The sequence below is a fragment of the Saccopteryx bilineata genome, chromosome 11 (genome assembly GCF_036850765.1).
Source record: "Saccopteryx bilineata isolate mSacBil1 chromosome 11, mSacBil1_pri_phased_curated, whole genome shotgun sequence".
Taxonomy (NCBI): Eukaryota; Metazoa; Chordata; class Mammalia; order Chiroptera; family Emballonuridae; genus Saccopteryx; species Saccopteryx bilineata.
In genome coordinates, this window is record NC_089500.1 from 80,346,762 (window position 1) to 80,364,632 (window position 17,871).

Sequence of the window (17,871 nt, forward strand, 5' to 3'; positions counted from 1 at the left end):
TTTATGAGCAGTCGTTATTTGGTTGCTTATTAAAGCACTGTGGTCCTTCTTTATTTCACTACTGTGATCAGATTTTTCTGGTTAAATGTGTTCTTTTGCTATTTCCCAAATTCCCAACGTGAATAGATTATTTTATAAAAATAAATTTTATTACAGTGAAATTTTTTTTTAAGTGGGCCCTATAGACCCGGATTTATGCCCGGGGTTTGCTGCTCACTCGTAGCTCCCAGCAGGTTGCCTCGCATGGTGGGACCCAGCTTCCTTGTGCCAGGGGGTCTCGGTCTCAAGATCTTCAGGGTTCTTCCCGCCTATTTATTTATTTATTATTTATTTATTCTGTATTTTTCTGAAGTGAGAAGCAGGGAGGCAGAGAGACAGACTCCTGCATGCACCTGACCAAGATCCACCTGGCATGCCCACCAGGGGGTGATGCTCTGCCCATCTGGGGTGATGCTCCATTGGAACCAGAGCCATTCTAGCGCCTGAGGCGGAGGTCATGGAGCCGTCCCCAGCGCCTGGGCCATCTTTGCTCCAATGGATCCTTGGCTGCGGGAGGGGAAGAGAGAGACAGAGAGGAAGGAGAGAGGGAGGGGTGGAGAAGCAGATGGGCGCTTCTCCTGTGTGCCCTTGCCGAGAATCGAACCTGAGACTTCCACACTCTGGGCCGATGCTCTACCGCGGAGCCAACCAGTCAGGCCCCCAGCTTTGACATTGGATCATTCTGCGTGATGATCTGCAGTTGATATTGGGTGAGAATAATTTTAAATAGCTCTTTGAACCCTCCTTCAAAATATATTATCTTAGACAGGCCAAAGACACAGCCAAATGAGCCAGCCCTCTTAGCAAACTTCCTGGAGAAGAAAAGCTGTTTGGAAAAATGCCCTGTTTTTGAGAGGAGGTGGTGTGTTTCACAGAAAGGGCTTTCTAAAAGGACAGCTCTCCTACAGCTTCCCCTCTTCCTGGTACTAACATTTCTTGCTGGAGGGATGAAGGAAGAAGTGAGACTCGAATGTTTTAACATTTAACATAAAAGAAACATTCATTTTTTTTCTTCCTCCCTCCTGGACTTAAGTTTTAAGAGTGCTGTGTTGGCCTCAGACAGTCCTGACTCTGCTCAGGGCTTCCTTAGACCGCGGGACACTCTCCGGGTCAGCTTCAGGGTCCTAAGGAAACGAGGCCTGTGTGGCGTGGGCTGGACCCCGCAGGCGTTCTCCCAGTCGGGCCAGAAGGGTTCTCTGGCTTTTCTTATTTCCCTGCACCTTCCATTTCTCAAAGCAAGAGGAAGAAAGACTTCAGAGCTTCAGGACGGACACTGTGTGTGCTTGGACGTGGTTGTCAGGCCGAGTGCGTTAATCCGACTCGTTTGACGGATATACGGAACAGCCGCAGCAGCGCCTGATGCGGGGCGGTGAATCACGTCACCGGTGACAGACCCTGCTCTGGTAGCACGCTGGACGCGGCACTGGACACGCTACATGTGTGACATCACCTGGTCGTCAGTGACCCCGTGAGCCGGGAACTTTCCTGTTTGCCTTATTGTAGCTGAGGAAAGTAGAATTGAGATCAGTACCTTGGCCCAGTGTCACTTGGCGAGGATTCAGATCCAGGTCCGACAGGACCGCGGACGTCCCTGCCACGCTCGCGGGTTCCTCGTCCCTCTCGGGCCAGTGGCTCACCTGCCCTCAGCTCCTCTCTGCCGCCGTGAATGATCGTCACGTGACCTGCCCGTCCTCACGGAGGTTGGAGGGAAAAACTGCAGAGACATTTGTCAGACTCCCGAGTGTCCCATGGGAGCGCGTTTGGAGTAATGTCGTTTACAGAGAGCTCCGTGACTGTCGTCTGTTACTCCTGCACTTGTGATGACAGAGACAATTAATTGTACCTGACGCTCACACTTTTCTTTATAAAGAGGAACAGTGGCCAGGGTCTGCACTGTTCTATTAACTGATATCTGGACAGATTGGATGGGTCCCCCGCTGTAAGGTTTCTGTGATTTGCAAAACCACACGAGAGTTCAGGTCTGCAGTGCTGTCCGGGGACCGTCTACGCGTGCGCTGTCCGGGGACCGTCTACGCGTGCGCTGTCCGGGGACCGTCTGTGCGTGCGCTGTCCGGGGACCGTCTGTGCGTGCGCTGTCCGGGGCCCGCCGGAACTGTGGTGGGGGAGCTGGGAGCAGAGGCTGGTCTGTGACTTTCTGAATCTTCTCACAATGTCCGAGTGCTGAGCACATGCACACTCACCCTCACGCTGCAGATGCCGAGTGATTTTTTTCTGAGGTGAGAAGTAGGGAGGCAGAGAGACTCCTGCATGTGCCCGACCGGGATCCACCCAGCATGCCCACCAGGGGGCGATGCTCTGCCCATCTGGGGCGTCGCTCTGTTGCAACCAGAGCCATTCTAGCGCCTGAGGCAGAAGCCATGGAGCCATCCCCAGCGCCCGGGCCAACTTTGCTCCAATGGAGCCTCGGCTGTGGGAGGGGAAGAGAGAGACAGAGAGGAAGGAGAGGGGGAGGGGTGGAGAAGCAGATGGGCGCCTCTCCTGTGTGCCCTGGCCGGGAATCGAACCCAGGACTTCTACACACTGACCTGATGCTCTACCACTGAGCCAACTGGCCAGGGCTGATGCCGAATGATTTAAAGTGATTCCAGAGACTGAGTCCCCCAGGGCGGCTCGAAACCCTCGGCCATGTCCCTGTGCTCCGAGGGCTTGTCGTCTGTACCTGCCTCCCTGTTGACAGTGCTTCCCCCGCGTGTCCCCACGCCCCTCACTGTGCCGTGTCCCTGTGCTCTGAGGGCTTGTCCTCTGTACCTGCCTCCCTGTTGACGGGTGCCCCGCGTGTCCCCACGCCCCTCACTGTGCCGTGTCCCTGTTGACAGCGGCGCCCCCGCGTGTCCCCCACGCCCCTCACTGTGCCGTGTTGCAGGTCCTGCTGGAGTCCATGGTCGACGCTGCCGAGAGCCTGTGCCCCAACGTGATGAAGAAGGCCCACATCCGGCAGGACCTGATTCACGCCAGCACCGAAAAGATCTCCATCCCGCGCACCTTTGTGAAGAACGTCCTGTTGGAGCAGTCTGGGGTGGACATCCTGAACAAAATCAGGTGGGTCTGTCATGCGGTCGGCCTGCAGGGTGAGGGGTGCCGTGGCTGGAGCCCTGCGGGGGGTGAGGCGTGTCTGATGGCGGGGACTCTGCGTGCAGAACACGGTTCAGACATTTCCAGGAAGAGGCGACCACAGAGACGTTCCGTTCCTGAAAAGCGCACAGCCCCCTGCTCTCGTCTAGTGCTTTATTTTTTACGGGGGGACGTTTCTAACCCCTTTTCTCTGCTGCCGGAGCTTGTCACTTGCTGTCACAAATCATTCGTTGAGGACTGGGCTGTCCTGCTAGTGCCCACTAAGCAGGCGGGGCAAACGCACAGCCCGTGAGGACAGAGAGGCCCCCGTGACGTCACTGCCTGTCCCGCTGGCTTTGGCTGGTGGCTCTGCGGTGCTGTGTGTGTGTTCAGGGTGCTCGGGAGGGTTTAGATCAGGGGTCCCCAAACTACAGGCCGCAGGCCGCATGCGGCCCCCTGAAGCCATTTATCCGGCCCCCGCTGCACTTCCGGAAGGGGCACCTCTTTCATTGGTGGTCAGTGAGAGGAGCACTGTATGTGGTGGTGCCGCAAAGCGTGGCGTCGCTCACAGTACTGCTTCCGAAGACACAGGACGCAGCGTCACGGCTCCGGAGGCGCGTCATATCACTTGTTACGGCTAGCAGTGACAAATATGGAGCCGGACATTGACCATCTCATTAGCCAAAAGCAGGCCCATAGTTCCCATTGAAATACTGGTCAGTTTGTTGACTTAAATTTACTTGTTCTTTATTTTAAATATTGTATTCCCGTTTTGTTTTTTTACTTTAAAATAAGATGTGCAGTGTGCATAGGGATTTGTTCATAGTTTTTTTATAGTCCGGCCCTCCAGTGGTCTGAGGGACAGTGAACTGGCCCCCTGTGTAAAAAGTTTGGGGACCCCTGGTTTAGATAGATTGCAGCTTCATAAAGTGTGAAGCATGTGCCAGGATGTGAATGTTTAGAAGGTGCGCTCTGCGGCCAGAGTGTCCTGGGTCTTTACACGGAGAGCTGGGGCGATCACCAGCCGCCCAGGGGAGCTCAGCTCCTCACCCCGTTTCTCAGTTGGGGGGAGGTCACGGGACTAGAAACCAGCTCCAGAAACATTTGAAGGTGCCCATTGTAAGCAGGTCTGAGTCTTGATAAGAATATTTAGGTGTGAGCACAAACACCAGCTCCTGTTGGACAAGGTGGGAGTTGTGCTCACACCTGACGGTGCCGCTAAATGATAGATGGCAAGAGCGGTGAGAGCTAAAGACAATACGAACCCCAAATTGTGTCATCAGCACCCTGAGACCCAAGGCCTGCAGCCGAGAGCGGGACGGTGGGGCACCGTGGAGGGTGGAGGAGTTCCGCAGTGACTGCACAGTCCTGGGCTGGGAGGCAGCTGTCGTGTGTGTGTGTGTGTGTATGTGTGTGTGTGTGTGTGTGTTTCAGTGAAAGATTTTAGCACCTTCTTGGCTGAGTGGTAAGACTTGAGAAATTTAGAAAAGACTGCAGGGTTCCTATGATCCCACAGACGAGCGTGCTTCTGAACTCTAGCCCTGGGCCAGGTGTGTGTCCATGTTTCTGTCACCTGCAGTTTCGACATTTTTATCCAAGCCCTGTAAGTATCAAGGGGAAAAAATGTACTGACTACCATTCTTTCATCATAGTGGACTGAACTGCCAAGAGGCCATAATCTGATGGTCATTCTGTCAAGTACAGTCCTAAGCCGATGTCAAATATGGTCATTTCCCTCGGAAATGGGCCAATATGGAAAGATGGAGGGTGGGTGGAGATCCTGACATCGAAGAACCTGCTTATTAGATGTCACTCGCTCCTCCCCGGGTTCTTACCGTGTACGATACGGAGCACTGGCAGAGTGTGGGCACGCACGGGCTCACACACAGACACATGCCTTCACACGCGGACACATGCCTTCACATGTGGACACATGCCTTCACGCACGGACACATGCCTTCACGCTCGGACACATGCCTCCACGCATCCACACGCCATGGTGCGCGTGCAGGTTACATTGAATCATTTCCTCTAAAACTGGACAAACTGGAAGTCCAGTCAGGAAGCAAGTACAGGCAGCAAAACGACAGAGCCACCTGAGACATTCAAAAAATGCTTATTGGGGGATCCTTCTTGGTGCTATAATTTGTAATAGCTAAACCCCTCTCCTCACATCAGACACAGGGCGGGGGGCAGAGGAACTACTGACTACAGCTTCATGAGGAAGTAAATTCCCACCCATGCCTGAAACAAGTCAGAGGAGGTGCTTGTTAGACTTGGATTCCTCAAGGAGGTTTGGGGTGGGTCCCAGTCATCGGTGGTTTTAATAAGAGGCCTGAGTGACTCTTATCAGTGGACACCTCTACAGAATAATAATGTATTAGATAAACCAAAAAGCTACCAAGACCTCATTTGAGAGACAGGAGTTAAAGAAACATCCTTTTATCTACAGCCCAGGAAAAAGATTTTAACGTAAGCATCAAAGCGTTAGTGACTTTGTTGTCCCTCTGCCCTGCAGGGACAACTCTGTGCAAATCGTGCCTCTCGTTTAGAGATGGGGTCCCCCCCCGTTATACACATATCCTTTCAACCCTAGTTTTACAGTGAAATAACATCATTTTGATAACTCCTTTCCCTGCTCTCAAAACCTTGAAATTGTTGATTTTAAAAGCAGCTGTGAACTCAGGTGGCGATGCAGGAATGTGGGTGTAAATCCTTCTAGCACAGGGACCTGTGAATGTGCTGTGTGCCTGTGAGCCCATGTGCATGTATGCAGGGTCCTCAGACTGAAGACACACGTGGCATTTGAATTCCTGGGGGACAAATAGCTGCACCGCTCATGAAAAGGCCAGCCCTCTGACGGACACCTCGGTGGCCGGCTTGTTTGTCCGTGACAGCCGCCAGCCTGTTCCGTTGTCCAGCCCCCTCTTTAAGGTCAGGAGGAGAGACACGAAAACCGCACATGTTGGGTGACGTGCGCTCATACGAGGCAGGGCAGCCGTGAATGTGTAACACTGTTCTCGAAGTAAGATGGTGGGTGAGTCGGCGGGAGGGGCGCCCTCGGGGCCCGTGGGGCCGTGGAGAGGTCCCTTACGGGCGGGGACGTGTGTCCACAGCAGTCCCCAGGGCTTCACCGTCAGACCGGGACTTTGCTTCCTTTGCTGTTAGTTTTCGTTTCTGTCAATGGGTGAATTGTTCCCGGCCACACGGGACATGTGGTTCCCATTACACCGGCCTTCGCCCAGATGTTTTCATTTCTACCGCTCGGTCTCGGCTTTGAGATGGCACTGGCAGAGGTTGAAACTGCTGAAGGAGGTGTCCGTGGCAGCGCGGACGGCTTACGTGTGGGAGTCCTCAGCCCCGTCCCCACGGTCTCACGTTCCGTTTACAGAGACAGGAACGGAGCTGCAGGGACCTCAATGCAGCATCAAGGGAGGGTGGTCCCCCCCCCCGCCCTTGCTGCCCATTAAAATGCTGCTGTGCCTTTTGCCTTTTCCCACAGCGAAGTGAAGTTGACGGTGGCCTCCTTCCTGTCTGACCGAATCGTGGATGAAGTTCTAGATGCACTGTCACACTGCCATCACAAGCTGGTGAGTGCTGGGGTTGGGGCATCAGGAGAGGGATCTCCTGTCCCCGACTGCTGTGATGTGGGGTGGCCCCCCGTGAGGGGTGCGGGCTCTGTCCGGCGTGCGTCGTACGTGCCTGTGGCTTGATGGGCTGACACCCCAGCTGTCCTCCCTCCTGCATGGAGCCTCATGGAGCCCCTCTGCAGAGGGGTCTCGGAGAGGCAGGAGGGACGGTGTCCGGAGCTCTCGTCCGTCTCTAATGTAGGTTAGAGTTGTGGGAGGAGATGCAGTGGAGGTGGAGATCAAAAAATTAAGATTTGTTGTTGTTGTTTTTTTTAGACTGTTTAATGTATCTGCGCTCATTTTTGTTGGTTTCTGACATGATTGTTTGAGAATGGACTATTCTTGAAAACATGGGGGGAGTGGGGAAGAAATGTTTGGAGTCCAAAGCTAATGTGAGAGTCAAACGGACACGTTCCAGGGGTTGACAGCTGCTGAGCCCCCCCTCCCCCCAGCCTCCGGGAGTTAACAAGGTGAGAAGATGAGTTGTCTTCCCAGAGAGACCGGTTCTACACTGGGGCCGAAGGGGGGGCTTTGCTTCCAGCATCTAATAGCAACAGTGTATCAGCACCCTGAACTTGAGACATCCAATAGCAACAGTGTATCAGCACCCTGAACTTGAGACATCCAATAGCAACAGTGTATCGGCACCCTGAACCTGAGGCATCCAATAGCAACAGTGTATCGGCACCTTGAACCTGAGGCATCCAATAACAATAGTGTATCGGCACCCTGAACCTGAGGCATCCAATAGCAACAGTGTATCGGCACCCTGAACTTGAGACATCCAATAGCAACAGTGTATCGGCACCCTGAACCTGAGGCATCCAATAGCAACAGTGTATCAGCACCCTGAACCTGAGGCATCCAATAGCAACAGTGTATCGGCACCCTGAACCTGAGGCATCCAATAGCAACAGTGTATCGGCACCCTGAACCTGAGGCATCCAATAGCAACAGTGTATCGGCACCCTGAACCTGAGGCATCCAATAGCAACAGTGTATCAGCACCTTGAACCTGAGGCATCTGTGAGGCTCAGATGAAAGTTGTGTCTCAAGCTCATCAGCCATTTGATGTGGTAGAAGTCTCCCGAGTAGGTTACAATGTTCCAATGTCAGGTTGACTTTGAATTGTTGGGTGACCAGCACCAGAGTGACAGTATCACCCCATGAGGCAGACAACATGAGTGTTTTGAAAAATTCATTCCAGCCCTGGCCAGTTGGCTCAGTGGTAGAGTGTTGGCCTGGCATGTAGATGTCCCAGGTTTGATTCCTGGTCAGGGCACACAGGAGAAACAACCATCTGCTTCTCCACCCCTCTTCTTCTCTCTCTCTTTCCGTCTCTCTCTCTCTTCCCCTCCCACAGCCATAGCTCTATTGGCTCGAGCAAGTTGGCCTCGGGTACTGAGGATGGCTCCATGGAGCCTCTGCCTCAGGCACTAAAAAATGGCTCCATTGCTGAGCAACAGAACAACACCCCAGATGAGCAAAGCATCGCTCCCTGGTGGGCATGCTGGGTGGATCCTGGTCGGGTGCATGTGGGAGTCTTTCTCTGCCTCCCAGCTTCTCACTTCAGAAAAATAAAAATTAAAGAAAATTGAAAATTTCATTCCAGAAAAATCAGTGAGACTGTCCTCTCCAGTGTGCTACTCAGAGTGCTGCTGTGGGTGGGGCCAGTGCACGGTGACTCGTCCATGACAGTGAGCTCAGCCCCCAGCGGGAACCGGGAGATATGTCTGGAGCACTTTGGCATGGCCATCACATACGCACACACATGCTGCGTTTTAATTTCTCAATATTTTTTCATTTTTACCAGCATACTGGTGTTGGCAAATTGGAAATATACAAAAACTGGTTCATGACCAGAGAATCTGAGAAACGGGAATTTCTAGTCTGTGGCACAGTGAAGAAGCTATGTGGCTGTTCAGAGCTCCCAGTGCAGACATTTTGTTCTGTTTTGTTTTAAATAAACAGAAAATCGATAGAGCATCCTTGGTGTAGAAAAGTGTATTGATAAATACAGTTCCCAGGACCGCCTCAAATGCCTGCTTGACACACAGGCACTGGACATTGTGTCCACATGACTGTGCGTGGGAACTACACTGAGCGTTTGAATGTCACTTTTTTTTTTACTTTGTCCTTTGAAGAATTTAATTACTCGGGAAGTATTGATATCTTTTTTCCCCATTGTATAAAGAAAGTGGCTTTGCTCTATACAAAGTGTTACAATGCCTCCTGGTGGGTGTAATTTTGTGATTGTATTTAAGATAAAAAGTTGAATACATCACACCAGCTTCAGGAAAAGGTGCGTCATGCCTCGTTAGGAAAACAAAAAGACACGCTTTGTGCGTATTTGCATCAACATGGCAAAAGCACTCTGTCCTCCGAAGGAAGATGGGAAGGCAGGTAGGTTAGTCTGGTGTGAGCGTGTTCAGAACGGTCACGAACCACGCGCAGACTTGCTCGCTCGTGCGCCGTCTCCGGGAGACCAGGCTCCCTGCCGTTCCCGTCTCTGTGGGCTCATCGGTCCTGTGTTGCCTCTTCAGACCGACCACTTCAGCCGCCGGGGCAGGACCCTCCCGCCATCCGAGTCCTTGGACATGGAGCTGGCTGAGGAGAAGCCCGCTAAGCGCTCCCTCCTCACGGTGGAGGAGCTCACGGAGATGGAGCACCTGGAGGACCTGGACACCTGTATGGTAAGACACGTGCTCTGGTGACACTGTGATCCATTCCCTGGACTCTGCTTCTTTTTTTTTTTTTTTTAAATCTTATTTTTTTAGCCCTGGTCGGTGGTTCAGTGGATAGAGTGTCGGCCCAGCATACAGATGTCCTGGCTTTGATTTCTGGTCAGGACACACAGGAGAAGTGACCATCTGCTTCACTCCCACTCCTTCTCTCCCTTCTCTCCCCCTTCTTTTCCCACAGCCAGTGGCTTGATTGTTTTAAGTGTGGCCCCAGGCACTGAGGATAGTGCTGTTGGGAGTACATCAGCTTCAGGTGCTAAAATAGCTCAGTACTCGAACATCGGCCCCAGATAGGGTTGCCAGGTAGATCCTGGTTGGGGTGCATGTGGGAGCCTGCCTCACTATCTCCTCTCCTCTCACCTAAATAATAAAAAAAAAATTCTCTCCCTTAAAAATCCAAATAAAACTACCTCCCAGAGATGATTCTTTCAGAAATGTGTCTCTGTACAGAGACTGTAGGTGAAGCTACCGGTAATAAAACTTACACTTCAGGTCCCCTCTGAGGCCGCCACCTAACTTTCTACTTGTCGTTCTGTAAAATCTTTCTTTAAACGAACCCCCACCACCCACCATTTTAAGAAAAACTGGAAGTTTCAATGAACATAAAACCTGGCCCAGTTGGTCCCTGTAGTCATGATGGAAAAATATTCCTAACTTTATGAGGACAGAGTGACTATTTAACTTAGAAAGGTCACTTTGGAAGAAAAACATCTTTAAATAAAGGAGCCATTTAAAAAATGTGGAGGACTTTTTCCCAAAGAAAATATGCAGGGTGACTAGCTCCCTCTCAGTACTGCAGTTTTTTTTTTCTTTTTTTCTCTCCCTCTGCTACTTTGTCCTGTTGGTTTTTTTCCACAATTTTGGATACACTCTTAAATTTACGTGTCCTGTTACTTCCTGTTCTCCTTCCTTCCCTGACTGGTGAGCTTTGGAAGGTGGAAGGGACGTAACCCCGTTTCATCAGCAGGAAGCCTTGATCTCCTCTTCATGTGTCACATCTCGTGGGCCTCCCTCGGGCCACCTGACGAGAATATTCATCTTGCTGGCGCTTTGTTTTAGTTTTTCTCTCCGAGGACAATTTTACTTCAGCCTTTTTTTTTTAATTTTTTTGGTCTGTTTTGTTTCCGTTATTTTAAAATTTATATTCTTAATGCTGTTACTTCTCACTTTACCATAAAAACAGTTACATGTATCTTTGTACTCAGTATGTCTTCACCTCTATTTTTATGTTGTACTAAAATATTCTTTTTTTTTTTTTTTTTTTTTTTTTAGTAATCCCTTATAACCTGAGAACGTGCTGGGAGACCAGGTTTGAGCTCGTTCTGTGTCCGAATGCTTCGGCACCGGCCCTGGTCTCAGTAGTGTTGAGAGTCAGCCATTGTTAGGGAGTCGTATCTGTTTTTAACTTCCGGAGCCAAGGATCTGACGTGGCCAGCATGACTTTTCTAACCCACAAGAAACTATTGTGCTTGAAGTAGTTTGTTTGTTTTTTTTTATATAAGCTACTTTTGTCTTTTAAAGTCTGTAAATAAAAGAACTGAGTGCCCTCTAGATAAAGCCGTATCATGTACAAGGAGACGAGCAAACAGAGCCTAAAAGAAAATGTGACCCTAGATTTCAGGTGATGTTCTAGTGTAATTGAAGGTGACAAGTAGTTTCCTATAGGACTGTACAGATCTACAGATACAGTAGGTCCGTGTGGGGGGAATCACCAAGGTTTGTTCTGAAACCTGCCCCTCCGGGGTGTTGTAAATGTATGCTTCATAAGTATTTTTACATTTTGCTGGCATTGTCAGGTATTAGAAGTCGGATTCTGTGTTGTATATCCCAAGCCTGACCAGGTGGTGGTGCAGTAGATAGAGCATTGGACTCGGATGCAGAGGACCCAGGTTCAAAACCTAGAGGTCGCTGGCTTGAGCGCAGGCTCATCTGGTTTGAGCAAGGCTCGCCAGCTTGAGCCCCAGGTTGCTGGCTCGAGCAAGGGGTCACTCGCTCTGCTGTAGCCCTCCGGTCAAGGCACATATGAGAAAGCAATCAATGAACAACTAGGGAACCGCAACAAGGAATTGATGCTTCTCATCTCTCTCCCTTCCTGTCTGTGTGTGTGTGTGTCTCTCTCTCTCTCTCTCACACACACACAGACACACACACAGACACACACACACACACACACACACAAGAATATATTCCAAAAGCTCTTAGGCTAGCCCTAAAAAGAAAATACTATATTCCCTCATGTATAACACACACCTTAATTTTGGGGCCCGGAATTTGAAAAAAAAAATGTATTACATAAAGTTATTGAGCTCAAGTTTTATTTATCATAAAATGCATACAACTCCTCATCACTGCCCAATGAAGTAAAAAAATCTACAATCACTGTATAAGATGCACCCAGTTTTTAGACCCCAAATTTTTAGAAAAAAGATACGTCTTATACATGGGGAATACAGTAAGTCACAGGGAATGATTTGAATGAAAAATTTTAAACTGACCTCATGTGCCGCACTTCCTGCTGGCGTTCTCTGGTTTGGTGTCCGTTGGGAAGGAGTCCAGGAGACGGTGGCTGGTGGACGAGTCTGGCCGGGTCAGTGCGCCCTGCAGTGTCGGAGGGGGGACTGTTGGTCCAGGACGGGCTTGGCTACTGCAGGGACTTGACCTTGTGTAGACCCAGTTTTTGTTTGATCCATTGATTTGGTTTTGTTAAGTGAAAGAAAGACAAAGGCTGATTTCTTTAAACAAAGAGGGCGGGGTGAGGGTGGAGGAGAGGGGGCCACCGTGGGGCCCCAGTGTGGGGAGCCGGGCGGCGGGCGCCCCCACGAGGCTCCACCTGTAACAGCGGCAATGCCGCCTTGACTCACAGAGGCAGGAGGGGCCGGAGGCCTCTCTGAACGTGAAGGGCGTTCTTCTCCTGGTTCAGACAGGCAAGGAGGTGTGCGGGGCTGCCCCTGACCACGACCTCAGGGACCTCGGGGACCTCAGGGACCTCGGGACGCCTGGGGCAGAGGGCAGCACCTGCAGTGTTGAGTGAGTGACAGAAACACAAGACAGAGCTCTCTCTAAAAACACAGACACTTCTATGAGCAGAACATTCAAATCCTGAAAATAGATTTTTTTCCCCCTGTTCCAACTAAGGTTGTCTTTAGTTATGGTTTTAATGAGGCTGATAAACTGTTAAACAGCAGAAAACCAGAGCTAAGATGGCAGTGAGTCTGAGGAAGAAGAACATTTTTGTGCAAAGGGTGCATGTCGGTAGGTGTTGTGTGGTAACAGTTTCCTGTACACTCTCAGTCTACCTGTCGGTCCAGAGCCACCGTCCACCCCACGGGCAGGGGTCCCTCTCCTAAAGAAACCCGGTGCTCTGAGCTTGGCGCCTTCCCCTCACGAAAGGGTATGCAGGCTCACAGCCAGTTGGAACAGAGGCGTAAACTGACCTGCACTGCCACCCTCCATAATCACAGTGGCATCTAATGTTTGTTTCTCGTTGACATCTATTACGAAACACCTCAGGTCACGACCCTCACGAAGTACCATAAAAAGTAATATTTGCAGTCCATGTTCAAAGGGAGGGAGGTCCGTTTTGCTTTTGGTTTCTAAACAAGCCTCCCCCCCCACCCCACCTTGGTAGCATTTATATCTTAAGTGGTCCAGGAAGTGGTTTGCCTTGGGAGAGGCTATAATTTTATGATTTCCTAATGTGTTTGCTGATAACCCAGATGCCTGCGATATTTTCCCTAGGGCATTCCAAAGTTCAGATAGTTTAAAAATGTGTTCTTACTCTTTAATACACACTTTTATAGAACCTCTGATGTGCCAGGCACTATTCTAAATCTATGACTGGTAACAACCTAAGAATGATCAAGGTGTTATTACTATCTTCTACTTAACAAGTGAGGAAACTGAGGCATAGGACACTTTCGGTAGCTTGTCCACGGTGACGTAGGGGACCCGTAGGCAGGACAGTTCAGAACCGAGTCCTGCGGTCGCTAGCTCTATGTACAGCCTGTGTGCGTGTTTCTTACAATCAGAATGGAATTTCCAGTTAGGTTTAATTAGACGTCACTGCCTCGTGAAATATCTCCTCACTAACACCGAATAAAATTAAGATATGAACAGGACCTCGAACGAGAGGTGTGTGTGCTGTCCAGCTGTAACTTACGCCCGCGCAGACTTTAAAACATTGTCGGGAACAGCTGTGTCAAAAATGTGACCCGCTCAGTTGTTACTCAGCTGTTTGAAGTGAGTCTCCCGCTCTTGGCGTCCCTGGGACGTGGCAGGGTGCCTCTCCACGTGCTATTTTCTTTGTGACAGTGATTAATTAGCCTCCTGTAGGTGTCTTATCACTTCAACACACGTGCCTCTGTGTCACGCCGAAACGTGGGTTTACCTTGACTGCCGTCGGGGGACCATCTGTCCGCTGCCTGCAGGAAGGAGCTCTTAGAAAGTGAGCGCTTCCAACCCCCCTTTCAGCTCCGGCTCGCCGTCGGCCCCTGGGGTACGAAAGGGTGTGGATTAGTTGTCTCCCAATGGCTCATTTGTCACCATCTACAGTTTAAAACTTTGCAGAAGTTCAGGCTTTCGACAGCGTGTGCCAAGTTGGGGTGGAGGGAGAGACAGGGTGTGCTCTTCACGCATTACTGACTCAGTAATTGTAATAATTCTTTCCGTTATTTTAATGAGTGTCAGACCAGTTTTAAATCAAAGACAGTCCTGTGGAGAAGCGGTTCGTCTGCTTACGGCCGTTTCCTGGGAGAGGACTGTTAAGAGGCTTGAGTTTTTACAGAAGACGTCTTGTCAAGCCTTTTCTCTGATGACAAAAAATTCCAGTTAGTTCCCCTGAGCAACTTCAGCCTCAGGTTTCAATGTATAATTTTTAAGCTTTTAAGATACTGATTAAAATTCAGCAAGCATTTTCTTTTTAAAACAAAATCACCTCGTTTTCAAGTACCAACAGTTACTAACTGAGCTAATCTATGAACAGCGATGACTAGTGCAGAGCATGAAGTCACTCTCTCATTCAGAGTGAGTTGAGAAGGGAGCATTTCCAATAAAGTAATGTGGCAACATGTCCATGATTAAGGAATCTACATGAAGAGTACACCTGTATTTATGATACTGTCCTCACACCTTTAAAATTCTTTTTTTTGGTAAATTTGAAAATGTTTAGAATAACTGGTTCGGAGAGAAAGAGTCAGGTACGTCTCCCGTGCATTTATGGCTCAGGGAGGCGGACAGCAGTCCATGAAACACGAGGATCTACGAGGGAGTTTTTACCCGTCTGACACGAGATGGGAAAAGAAGAACAGCAGGGAGACTTTTCGTGAGATTAGAGGCTCCCAGTTGTAAAGGACTGTCTGGGGAACAGATCGTGTCCCTGCACCGACTCTTCCTGCCTGTCGTCCCCTGTGGGGTCCTGGCTGCTGTCGTCCCAGGTGGTCAAGAACGTTGTGTGGATGCTGGTTGAGGGGCGGTTGGCGCTCTCCACACGCACGAGAGGCTCTGGCGTCCGCGACTGTGTCGGGCTCTGTTTAGACTCCAGGTCCAGATGAGAACGAGACAGAACTTGGCTCTCTATTGCTCCCAAAGATGTTTGCCTAGTCACCCACCTCCGGGATTCCTGGGAACACAGGCTGGGGAGGGGGCCTCAGGGGAATAACCTGGTGGGTTGGTCTGAGGTATTGCCTGTTGCAGCCAGATTAGTCCCATGTGTCAATTATGTATTTTTGAGACATTGCTGCAGATGGTTCAGAAAGAAGTCTGCTATGCATGTAAGAGGGAAAAAATAGAGAAAAAATTATTATTATTTTTGTGTGTGTGTGTGATAAAGAATCCAATGGCAAATGTTTTGGGCCATTAACTTGTAAAAAGAGTTTATCTCTGTCTAAGCTCCTCCCGTTTCTATTTTTAACTTACTTTTAAAAGTGAATACACTTGGCTAAGCGGCTGCAGTAGTGGACACCCTTGCAGACCGGGTGTGGGTCAGTGACTGCCCACAGTGGACACCCATGTGGACCGGGTGTGGGTCAGCGACTGCCCACAGTGGACACTCTTGTGGACCGGGTGTGGGTCAGCGACTGCCCACAGTGGACACCCTTGTGGACCGGGTGTGGGTCAGCGACTGCCCACAGTGGACACCCTTGTGGACCGGGTGTGGGTCAGTGACTGCCCGTAGTGGACACCCTTGTGGACCGGGTGTGGGTCAGTGACTGCCCACAGTGGACACCCTTGTGGACCGGGTGTGGGTCAGCGACTGCCCACAGTGGACACCCTTGTGGACTGGGTGTGGGTCAGCGACTGCCCACAGTGGACACCCTTGTGGACTGGGTGTGGGTCAGTGACTGCCCACAGTGGACACCCTTGTGGACTGGGTGTGGGTCAGCGACTGCCCACAGTGGACACCCTTGTGGACTGGGTGTGGGTCAGCGACTGCCCGTAGTGGACACCCTTGCGGACCAGGTGTGGGTCAGCGGCTGCGGCAGTGGACACCCTTGCAGACCGGGTGTGGGTCAGCGACTGCCCACAGTGGACACCCTTGCGGACCAGGTGTGGGTCAGCGACTGCCCACAGTGGACACCCTTGCGGACCAGGTGTGGGTCAGCGGCTGCGGCAGTGGACACCCTTGCAGACCGGGTGTGGGTCAGGAGGTGGAGCCCGTGGCCCCCTCTGCCCTCCTTGGGCACGAATGCCGACCTGGCTGTGCCGGATGCAGACCCTCCTCTCCTGAGTGCCTGACCCGTTGGCCTTTGTTCCCCTGGCCCGGTCTGGCTCCTGAACGCCAGGTCTCCACCTTGCACCTTGTGAGGAGGCGCTCGGGCCGGCAGCACGTCAGTGTGTCTGGATAAGTCGCTCGAGCCCCTGGATGAGTTCCGCAGAGTGTGAGGAAGGAGCCCGGGCATGAACCAGTGGTCCTCATTCCGGGGGACAGTCGGCTTGCCTGTGGCCGTGGTCTCCCGTGGCCGTGGTCTTCCTCGTGGTCGGGGGTGTTTGGGTTTGCCTACCATTGTAGGAGCTGAGCCAGTAGAATGATTCCCCACCTTGACTGATAAGGATCTTTCGGTAATTGGGAGGTAATTGGGAGGAGTGCGTGTCTGTTGAATTCTCCTTGCAGGAAGAGAAGGGGAGTCTGCAACTATCCAGGGGCCTTCACCAGGGCTGCGACCTCTCCTGTCTGTGTCTCTCGTCACACCCCGTTAACGTCTCTCAAGGGGACGTGTGGAGACCGGGCAGAGGTCTGGAGCTGGTGCGGTTCAAGACTATTTGAAAATATTTGACCTTTTTCTCCTCTCATTCAGCAAGGCTGTTTCCAATTTAATTTAATGGGTCATAAAATAAAGTGTAGTTGAAGAAAATTACCTCATAAAGTACGGAATTAGAAGTCGGGATTCGGACTTTCAGGGACGTTGCTGGCGGAAACCTTTCTGAGAAGCAGGTCCTACTGAGGACGGTGACGGTGACGCTGACGCTGTCTGTGGGACGCCTTTCCTTCGGGCAGACCCAGCTGTTTACACTCGCAAGTTGGGGAGCCCTGTATGGGTTTGCAGAATGTGCGGATGCCCCCACAACCGTGAATGACAAGCCACATCACTTAATGAATTAGATTTCGTGTGAGGCGCGCACTCCCACCGAGGTACGCGCTGTCTTCTGTAGTAGGTCCCGCGACCCCTCCTGAAAGGCTTTGGTGACGGAGGGAAGTCAAAGCTACTTCACCTCACCGTGCAGCGGGGAGCATAGACTATGGGACACAGAAGACCCCGAAAGGGACCCTGACACACGCCCATGGATGGATGCACTGTCCCCAGTGTGTGTTACTGGGACCAGCGCGGGCCCAGGACCCGTGTCCGCCTGGGGTTGACCGCTCTCCACCCAGCGTTCTGCCCACCATGTGCCTTTGGGGCGAACGCTGTCTTCGTCCCCCGGGTGGGGGTGGCCGGTGCCGTTTGGCACACACTCAGCAGAAGAGGTAGCATCCCTACGAGGTTCTGCAACTCAGAGCTGTCCCTGGGCTGCTGCTTATAAAACGCCCGACCCGCTCTCACCTTGTGCTGGCCTCTCTGCCACCCCAGTTCCCCTGCTGGGGGGGGGGGGCCCGGGCGGCTGCTCCGTGTGCCCCTGGACGGTGCCCCCCCCCGTGCTGGCCTGTCTGCTGCCCCAGTTCCCTTGCTCGGGGGGGCGGCTGCTCCCTGTGCCCCTGGACGGTGCCCCCCCCCCGTGCTGGCCTGTCTGCTGCCCCAGTTCCCCTGCTGGGGGGGGGCTGCTCCCTATGCCCCTGGACGGTGCCCCCCTCCATGCTGGCCTCTCTGCCGCCCCAGTTCCCCTGCTCGGGGGGCGGCTGCTCCCTGTGCCCCTGGACGGTGCCCCCCCCCCCTGTGCTGGCCTGTCTGCTGCCCCAG

The 17,871-nt window shown here is 51.8% G+C and overlaps 1 protein-coding gene across 4 annotated transcripts in view; it reads left to right on the plus strand.

Moving 5' to 3' along the window:
• CARMIL1 (capping protein regulator and myosin 1 linker 1) overlaps nucleotides 1-17,871 on the plus strand; it is a 207,269-nt gene that overhangs the window by 158,359 nt on the left and 31,039 nt on the right. For all 4 annotated transcript variants that reach the window (XM_066246343.1, XM_066246347.1, XM_066246344.1 and 1 more), the window contains 3 exons: nucleotides 2,924-3,099; nucleotides 6,614-6,701; nucleotides 9,284-9,433. In XM_066246343.1, the coding sequence (XP_066102440.1) occupies nucleotides 2,924-3,099; nucleotides 6,614-6,701; nucleotides 9,284-9,433 (414 nt within the window). The remainder of the gene's footprint in view (nucleotides 1-2,923; nucleotides 3,100-6,613; nucleotides 6,702-9,283; nucleotides 9,434-17,871) is intronic.